General features: G+C 44.2%; 1 protein-coding gene across 5 annotated transcripts in view; it reads left to right on the forward strand.

Annotated features, from left to right (window-relative positions):
• Positions 1-7,739, forward strand: part of DDX17 (DEAD-box helicase 17) — a 33,264-nt gene extending 25,525 nt beyond the window's left edge. For 2 of the 5 annotated variants that reach the window (XM_056523877.1, XM_056523876.1), the window contains 2 exons: positions 2,501-2,734; positions 6,479-7,739. In XM_056523877.1, the coding sequence (XP_056379852.1) occupies positions 2,501-2,734; positions 6,479-6,891 (647 nt within the window). In that variant the 3' untranslated portion in view covers positions 6,892-7,739. Of the gene's footprint in view, positions 1-391; positions 2,475-2,500; positions 2,750-6,478 lie in introns of those variants that run through there. The other 3 variants (XR_008844861.1, XM_056523878.1, XM_056523879.1) reach the window with 3 other exon arrangements.
• The last annotated feature ends 2,289 nt before the right edge of the window (positions 7,740-10,028 follow it).

Below are 10,028 nucleotides of genomic sequence, written 5' to 3' on the forward strand. Positions count from 1 at the left end.
GCTCAAGGTGGAAGTTCACCATTGGCTAACAAAATAATATCCTGTACAGAAAACTTCCTGGTTTCCTTCTCCCCAATGGAAAGGTGGTTCACTAGTGTGGGATGTGTATTTTTACAGTGATTAAGTGCACAGCACTTTCCGTATAGTACGAATGCTGGGCCTTCTATATTTAGTGGTTATACTTTTTATTATGTGAGAACCCTTAAATGCATGGCTAACTGCTGAACATGCAATATCCCTCAGTTATTTGCAATAGGTGACAGGTAAGTTATTATTGGTTAATGAAATAATTATGCTCACTTTAAAAAGTTATATATATATGTATACTTTATAAAATCCCTAAAGTAGATTGTAATATTAAATCTTATCTTTTTTTGTTTGTTTTTGACAGAAGCTGCAGATCACTCTCAGTACAGGGCCAGCTGCCTGTCGAAAATAGAGGGGGGATGAACACTGGAAGCTGCCCCGCTAAAAGGGCACTGGCTTCTTACACTCTTCCCTCGCAAAGGTCTTGTACTGAAGAGACAGTTTTTGGGTCTGCATCTCCGCCCCCTAACTTTCCCACTCCACATCGGGGTGCAAATTGTGTGCTTTCCACCCTGACAGCTGGGATAGGTCTACACCCCCTTACCCTTTATGGCTGCTGGTATGATGCCATATTGAATAGAAGGACCACCTTTCTAGAAGGGAGATCACCTGGTGCTTTCCACTGTGCTATCTGCTGAGCAGCTGTGGGAAAGTTCCAAACAAGGAAGACTTGGGAAGTCTCTTGGCTTTCGAAGCAGAAGAATAGCCCCTTCTGCTGTCTTTCTACAGACTACTGTGACTTCCTCCATTTACAAAATGTTTTAGCCCTTCTCTCTATCTTAAAATGAGGTAGAATGCTGCAAGGTATGTTTCATTGTCTGCTTTAAACTTAGTGACCCTAAGAAAAAAAAGTGCCATTTATATTGACTTTTTCCGTTATTTTACTTACCCCCAGCCTAAAGAAGCTCATGTTATTTTTACGCCTGATAACCTTTTTGTATATATAAATTTGCCTTACCTAAACCACTGCAGATTGTACTGGATTTATCACTTCTACACAAGCGTAAATATCCCAAAGCTGAAATAGCCTGCAGCACTTGTAAATGAACTTTCTGTAATAAGAAACAGACCTGTACAAGGCCACCATTTTTGTTATTTCTCACAACTGTTAAGTGGGCATAAGAAACTGTGGGGCTTCCACTTCAGTTTTAACTCTTCACAACAGATGAGTGGTGGAGGATGGGGTCTCTCTTCGAATATTAACAGGCTCGCTGGAGTTGGAGCTGGAGCTAGTGGTTCACCCACAGAAGCATCTAGCCAAGCCAGTGCACGTGATGGGACCTCTTGCTGCGCCTGGACCATTGATGCATGCTCCCTGCTCCGGTGGCCGTGTGTCCGTAGATGAAGGCGGTAGGACCGCTAAATGCCAAATGGATGGGATTAGCGACAGCTGGTTCCCCACCTCACTGAGGGAGTGTGCATCAGTCCGGACAAAAGCTCACCCGAGGATGAATCCCATGAAGTAATTCGACTTCAGCTCCATAATAAGGAACCAAATGATTGTGAAATTGTGTGCCTCTTATTAAAATGTTGTGTTCATTTCTCATAGGCTTTTAGTTTGAGCATATTAGCTTTAAATAGTATACAGTTTGATACTAATATTGTATTTAAAAAACAAAAGAAAAAAAATCAAGCTCTTGTACTTAACTACAGTTGTTGATTCACATATTTTAAAGGGGTGTTTGGACAATGAAACCTATTTTCAACTGTCTAATAAGTTCACTTCATTAACCTACTTCCTGTCTAGTGTACATCCTGTAATGGACTGTTCCTCCTGTACACTTTAGCTGGGAATGCAGCCAACTGTCTCCTACCACTTTGACTATAACCCCACCCACAGTAGCCTCCCATGTAGGGGGTGGGAGATAGAGTTGGTTGAATTCTGAGCTTGTGTACAGAAAGGACAGGAATCTGGGCTAGTGAAGACAAAAGAGCAGATGAAAAGCATTAAAGAACACAGAAAGGTTGTAAAATAACAATTTACCAATATGTGTGTGTTTATTATACAACTGAAAACTGGTATCATTGAAAAACCTCTGTCTAAATGTATGTAGCTTTCTCTTAGAAATTAGACATTTTATCAGAAATGGGAAGTAGTGATCCCTCAGGATTATTGAACAAGTTCAGTAAAATGTTTTGGTAGAAAAAATATATATAAATATGAAGTTTTACAAAGATAGGTGTAATTGTTAGTAGTCCTAATATTTGTAGTCATAGTGAAGGTGTCTGTTAATTTGTTTGTACTTTTTGTTTTTTCCTCTCTACCTCTTTTTGCCTTTGTAAATGTTTGTGTGTTTTTCTAAGTGTCTTTAGTCCTTTTTTTTTCAGAATTTTTTAACTTTCTATTTTTTTTGTCCCTCTCCTCAATGGTATTCTTTCCCTGAACACCTCAATAATCCTGATCACTGAACAGACGTGGAAGATGTCAAGTTCGTCATTAACTATGATTATCCAAATAGCTCAGAGGATTATGTGCACCGTATTGGACGCACGGCCCGTAGCACAAACAAAGGCACAGCATACACTTTCTTCACTCCTGGAAATCTTAAACAAGCTCGAGAGCTGGTCAAGGTTCTTCAAGAAGCTAACCAGACAATCAACCCTAAACTCATGCAGCTGGTAGATCATGGACGTGGAGGTGGTGGAGGTCAGTTTTGATTGGGTAAACATATTCTTTAAAGATGTATTACATCATTGATCACTTAAAGTGAACATTTCACTTACATTTTTTTTATTTACCAATAGACAGATAATAAAAACTTGAGCCTGATCTGTTTTCAAAGGTGTTTAGGCATAGGCATCATAGGCTGGAACAGACCCTATTCACTAGGCAAATTCTGTGTCCTATGCAAAGAAGATGGGAGGTTGAGCATTGACCATCACTTGTTATGGTCTGATTCTTTATTTTTTTTGGTGTTAATTTTCACTGTAATCTTGTCTGTGATAACACACTGCTGCAAAGTGATCTCTTGAGAACAAGAAGTTTTACCTTATGATTGGGTTTAGAATGAAAACTGCATGATTTCAAGGTGATTTTATTATATAGATATTAAAACATTCCCAACAATTCTTAGTGTACCTGTCCTCAACAAAAAATGTTTATATAACTTAGAGAATTCCATTATATACACTGCTCAAAAAAATAAAGGGAACACTAAGATAACACATCCTAGATCTGAATGAATGAACTAATTGTATGAAATCCTTTCGTGGACTAAAGCATCCGCCAACTCCTGGACAGTCTGTGGTGCAATGTGGCGTTGGTGGATGAAGCGAGACATGATGTCCCAGATGTGCTCAATCGGATTCAGGTCTGGGGAACAAGCGGGCCAGTCCATAGCATCAATGCCTTCCTCTTGCAGGAACTGCTGACACCCTCCAGCCACATGAGGTCTAGCATTGTCTTGCATTAGGAGGAACCCAGGGCCAACTGCACCAGTATATGGTCTCACAAAGGGGTCTGAGGATCTCATCTCTGTTCCTAATGGCAGTCAGGCTTCCTCTGGCAAGCACATGAAGGGCTGTGCGTCCCCCCCAAAGTAATGTAACCCCACACCATTACTGACCCACTGCCAAACCGGTCATGCTGGAGGATGTTGCAGGCAGCAGAACGTTCTCCTCGGCGTCTCCTGACTGTCACGTGCTCAGTGTGAACCTGCTTTCATCTGTGAAGAGCACAGGGCGCCAGTGGCGAATTGTGTTCTCTGGCAAATGCCAAACGTCCTGCACGGTGTTGAGTTGTACGCACAACCCCCACCTGTGGACGTTGGGCCCTCATACCACCCTCATGGAGTCTGTTTCTGACCATTTGAGTGGACACATGCACATTTGTGGCCTGCTGGAGGTCATTTTGCAGGGCTCTGGCAGTGCTCCTTGCACAAACCCCCTGCTGTTGGGTTGTTGCCCTCCTACGGCCTCCTCCACATCCCCTGATGTACTTGCCTGTCTCCTGGTAGCGCCTCCATGCTCTGAACACTACTATGACAGATACAGCAAACCACCTTGCCACAGCTTGCATTGATGTACCATCCTGGATGAGCTGCAATACCTGAGCCACTTGTGTGGGTTGTAGACTCTGTCTCATGCTACCACTAGAGATAAAGCACCGCCAGTATTCAAAAGTGACTAAAACATCAGCCAGGAAGCATAAGAACTGAGTAGTGGTATGTGGTCATCACTTGCAGAACCACTCCTTTATTGGTGGTGTCTTGCTAATTGCCTATAATTTCCACCTGTTGTCTGTTCCATTTGCACAACAGCATGTGAAATTGATTATCAATCAGTGTTGCTTCCTGAGTGGACAGTGTGATTTCACAGAAGTGTCATTGACTTGGAGTTACATTGCGTTGTTTAAGTGTTCCCTTAATTTTTTTGAGCAAGGTATATATATATATTTGTAATACACGTTGGTTAAAAAACGTATGTTTTTGTCCCTGCAGCTATTGCCTGTGTGTCTCTGAGGAGTCCAAATACAGGAAGGTGAGGTGAGGGTGGACAAGCAGGCTCTGTACACTGAGGAGAAGCAGGGCTCTGTGCAGTGAGGCTCTGTGACATGTTACGGGCTCACACATAAGGATGATAGACAAGCCAGGCGCCTGCACAGAGCCCTACTTGTCCTGCCCTCACTTCCTGTATTTGGACTCCTCACAGGCAATAGCTCCAGGGACAGCACTTTTTCACCCATAAATATACACATTTTTTACCAATGTATATTAAAAATATACATATAATGGTATTATCTACATTATATAAAAAGTTTTTGTTGACGACAGCTACACTTTAAATATGTTTAACATAAAAACAATTTATATAATACCGTATATGCCGGCGTATAAGACGACCCCCAACTTTTACAGTTAAAATATAGAGCTTGGGATATACTTGCCATATAAGACTACCCCTCCTACCGTGATGTACAGTACCTTGTAGTTCCCCCCCCCCCCCATATTAAGTAGGCAGTATAGTTTCCCCACATTAGGTAGGCAGCATGTTCCCCCACAATAGTAGGCAGCTCCCCCCCCACATTAGGTCGGCAGCTTCCCTCCCACAATAGTAGGCAGCTCCCCCCCACATTAGGTCGGCAGCTCCCCCTCCCCCACAATAGTAGGCAGCTCCCCCCCACAGACATACAACTTCCAGCCATATAGAGTGTATGGCTGTAGGCTGTATGTATTTGTACTGCCCCCCCCCCCCCCCCCCCCAGGACGATCCCGGGACCGGAGGAGCGGTGATCGGAACACTGTAGATGACGCGCCGCCGGTCACTCACCAGGCCCCGGCCGGCGCTCGTCTTCCTGCGCCTCTATGGTTGTACGCATGGGACGTCACTGACGTCCCGTGCGTACAACCATAGAGAGGTGAAGCGCAGGAAGACCACAGGAGGACCGGAGGAGGATGCGCGGCAGCCGGGAAATGGTTAGTGACCCGCAGACATCCTTATGTCCCAAAAAGATTTTTCGGGACACAGGGATGTCCGGCATAGGAATACTTATGATTATCTGCCCAGGCCGGCTGCAAGCGGGGGACAGCCAGAGCATGTAAAAACTAATTAATGTATACTAAAAAGCAGGTTGCCTCCAGCTGTTGTGAAACTACAACTACCAGCATGCCCGGACAGCCTTTGCCGGTCCGGGCATGCTGGGAGTTGTAATTTCACAACCGCTGGAGGCACCCTGGTTTTTAAGTATACAGTTATTAGTTTGTACATGCTTTGGCCGGCCCCAGCCTGCAGCCGCACACAGGTGCCGGCCCGGGCAGATAATCCTAAGTATTCCTATGCCGGACCCCAATACCCGGCGTATAAGACGACTTCCGACTTTTCAGAAGAAAAATTTGGGGTTAAAAAGTCGTCTTATACGCCGGGATATACGGTAGGTAATTTTCTGATTACATATTCCCTTTAAATTGGGCGGCTAAAATAATTTATCATCTCTTGGCATAATGATAAAGATTTCTGGGGGTATGACTACTGGGACACAGACGTCTTGTAGTGCCCTTTGTAAGGGGGAGGGGTTTGTCTGCATGCTGACAGTGATAGCTGAGAACTGTCAGTTCCTTAGCAGTAATTATAGTGGCGAATATGTAGTCGCAGTACTGCTTCATTCACTAGAGGAACGCTGACTGCTTTTCGTTTTGAACAGTTGGACTTCCAGCACATTCAGTGGATAGATAAAATTCTTGTAGAATCTTACAAGCTTGAGTGCAGAGTTGGAGGTTACAAATGGAGGAGTGTTAAGAAGATGGTTAATTCATAGTAAACTATTACGTGTGACTACAAAGGAACTTGTGCCCTCAATTCTCTAGGCTCAAACTCACCACCACCCCCCCCCCCCCCACCCCCCATTTTAAAGCTAAACCTATAAATGGAATAATCTCTATCTTGTTATCTATAGGTGGCCGATCTAGGTACCGCAGTATTCCAACCAACAATAACCCAAACATGATGTACCAAGAAGAATGTGACAGAAGAATGCGTGGCAAAGATGGTGGTAGACGTGATGGGCGGAATAACCGTGATGGTGTAATTGCTAGCAATGGAACTGGAAGAGACCAGGGTCGTCAGGGATATGGCTATGCAGGGCAAAATTCCAACTTTCAGCTTAGCCAATATGGCTACGGGCAGGGCGCTTTTACAGCAGGGGCAGCTGGCAGCTATGGTGCCGCAACATATGGTCAAGCACCACAGCCGCTGATGTCCCAGCAGTTCGCCCCGCCTGGTACTCCTTTGTTGAACTACATGAATCAAGCAGCTAGTTATCAGTACCCACCCCCTCCCCCACCTCCACCCCCACCAGCTCGAAAGTAAGCCTTTAATTGGGTCAGTGTTTTTTAGCTGGTTTCAGTTTTGTAAAATACTTTTTTTTTCCTTCAGGTCTGTGTGGTCAAGAACAAGAAATTGAATTTGAGAAAACAGTACTTTTTTTTTTTTTTATTAAACTATACCTCATGTTCAATTTCAGTACTGCTGACATGATTTCAGGACCACATTTTTCTATTTTTTTTTTTTTTTTTTTTATAAAAGGGAGATCATCCTGGATGAGGTGGTAGTTGGTCAATTTCCTTCACCTGTAAAGTTATCCCATTTTACCTCCCATGTATCTTATTTTCCATCTATGAAACATTCAGACATTTGTTGCTGTATTGATGTTTTGTTCAAAAGAATTTTCCTGTTTTTAAGATATTTTTGATTTTTCTTTTTTTTTTTCCAGGTAGGTAAATAATCCTCAGTATGAGCATGTGTGTCCCCCTCCTTCAGCTGTTATTCATCCTGATAGTGGCCATTATCAAAGTTCATATGTACATTTACCCAATCCACCCATTTCATTGCTATACCAAGGATGCCAACTATTTGGCTTAGTCAATTTTTATGAAGGGATCAACTGCCATTTGAAATGCTGCCTCTCGGGTGATGAAGGGGTGTGGGTTTTGGAGGTCTAATTTTTGAAGGTAGGTTCCTGTTCCCTACTGTGGTTTCACATTATTAGTAGAAATTGACCCAAATTTCTAAACATTTTTTTTCTCCCTACTTTAAAGTGACTCATAGCATAGCCATTTTGCGAGTGCAGTCTCTTGAGAATCGCAGCTTTTCCCCTTTTATTCCACAATTGGTACCATTTTTTTTGTTTTTGTAAATAAAAATTTCTGAAAAATTGACTCTTGATTTTCTTTTTCCTAATTGTGTCAGATGGCTATACTATGTTACAATAGTCTGTTAAAAATTGTATCAATGTCAAAAATGTATCTGGTTATTTTTAACCTCTTAAGGACGCAGGGTTTACCTGCACGTGATATCGGGTCGGACCCGTCTAAAGTTTAAAAAAGAAAAAAAAAAAACATTCCCGGCAGCTCAGTTGGGCTGATCGGGACCACCACAGTGAAACCGCGGTGTCCCGAACAGCTGGGATGCATGAGGAGGGTCCTTGGGTCCCATATCTGCCTCCTGCGCATTCGATCGGCGCTTGATTGCTCCAAGCCTGAGATCCAGGCTTGTGCAGTCAACCACCAATAACACTGATCAATGCTATGGCATAGCATTGATCAGTGCCTGCAATCAATGTACTGTATGTTATAATCTCCTATGGGGGCTACAATATTGCAAAAAAAAAAAGTTTGTGATTTAACTCCCTTCCCTAATAAGTTTGAATCACCCCCCTTTTCCCATAAAAAAAACTGTAAATAACAAAAATGACCATGTAGTATCAATGCGTGCGTAAATGTCCGAAATATAAAAATATCATTATTAACCCCTTAAGGACCTGGGGTTTTTCCGTTTTTTTGCATTTTAGTTTTTTCCTCCTTACACCTTTAAAAAAATCATAACTCATTTCAATTTTGCACCTAAAAATCCATATGATGGCTTATTTTTTGCACCACCAATTCTACTTTGTAATAAACACGCCATTTTGTAAATTTGGGTGCTTCCATTTCCACAAAGTACATTTTTCGGTAAAAATTACACCTTATCTTTATTCTGTAGGTCCATACGATTAAAATGATACCTTACTTATATAAGTTTGATTTTGTCGTACTTCTGGAAAAAATCATAACTACATGCAGGAAAATTTATACGTTTTAAAATTGTCCTCTTCTGACCCCCTCATTTTTTGCACCGTGATCTGAAGTTTTTAGCGGTACTTTTTTGGATTGATTGGACTTATTGATCGGTTTTTATTCATTTTTTTCATGATATAAAAAGTGACCAAAAATACACTTTCTCAAGCGCTTCATTGGGGGACACAGGACCATGGGTATATGCTGCTTGCCACTAGGAGGCTGACACTAGGCAAAAAACAAAAGAAGGCTGGCTCCTCCCGGCAGGATATACCCGCCTCCTGGCTCTGAGCAACTCAGTTTTAGCTTAGTGTCTGAGGAGGCTAGACGCAGGTCTGGAGCTCTCCAGACCTGGTCTTCATTCTTTTGTTTTTTTCCTAGTTTTAGAGTATAATTAGATTTTCTCTCCTTTTTTTATTTTAACTAGCGTGGGGTGACAGGAGCATGTTGCCGACTGCTCCCCCACATGCGAGCTAGGGGCACAGTGCATTATGGATGGGCCGTTAACCCCTCCTCGCCAACAGCCAGCGCCTGGTGGTGTACCTGTGGTGCGGGTCCCCCAATCGCCCCTAGGGCCGTCCCCGAAGTCTCCTTCCGCCGCGCTCGTCGGACTCCCCAGGTCTTCAGTCCCCACGCTGAATTTGATGAGGTTGGAAGTGGCCTGGAAGCACCCGGACATGGTGTCAAGAATCTCCGGGCTCTCTTTCACTTCCAGCAGGAGCTTGTTACCAAGTGGTCCTCTCCTCCTACGGTGGACCCTCCTGTGTCTCGACTGTCCAAGTCCACTATCCTGCTGCTAGCTGATGCGGCTTCCGTCAAGGATCCGTCGGACAAGCACATTGAGACTCTGGCAAAATTTGCCTTTGAAGCGGCTGGTTAGGCCTTGTCCCCAGCTTTTGCCGCCACCTGGGTGTCTAAAGCCCTGTCCATCTGGGCCGGTCAGCTGCGCCAAGGGATCTTGGCAGGTGCCTCCTCCAGCGACCTGGCGGCACTGGCACAACTGAGTCGCCCATGCAGGTGACTACCTCTGTTGGGCTTCCTTGGAGTCGGCCCGCTGCGCGGCCTTCGCCTCGGGTAACTTGGTGGCCCTCAGTGTGACTTAAGGCTTGGAATGCCGATGCGGCCTCTAAGCGCTCCCTCACTGAACTTCCGTTCCAGGGATCTCTGTTGTTCGGCAAGCACCTTGACGAGATCATCTCGGAGGCCATGGGGGGCAAAAGTTCTCTCTTGCCTCAAAATTGGCCGCGCCGTTTGGATCTGCCGCAGAGGACTTTTTTCTTCCGCCCATTCCGTTTCTCGGGCCGCACGGACCGGCCCCAGGCCTCTCGGGAGAAGAGGGCTCCGTCCTTCAAGGCTCGACCCTGCTGGAAGTCGGGCCCTCGTTCCAACCAC

This window comes from Hyla sarda, chromosome 6 (assembly GCF_029499605.1).
Source record: "Hyla sarda isolate aHylSar1 chromosome 6, aHylSar1.hap1, whole genome shotgun sequence".
In the NCBI taxonomy this organism is placed as follows: domain Eukaryota; kingdom Metazoa; phylum Chordata; class Amphibia; order Anura; family Hylidae; genus Hyla; species Hyla sarda.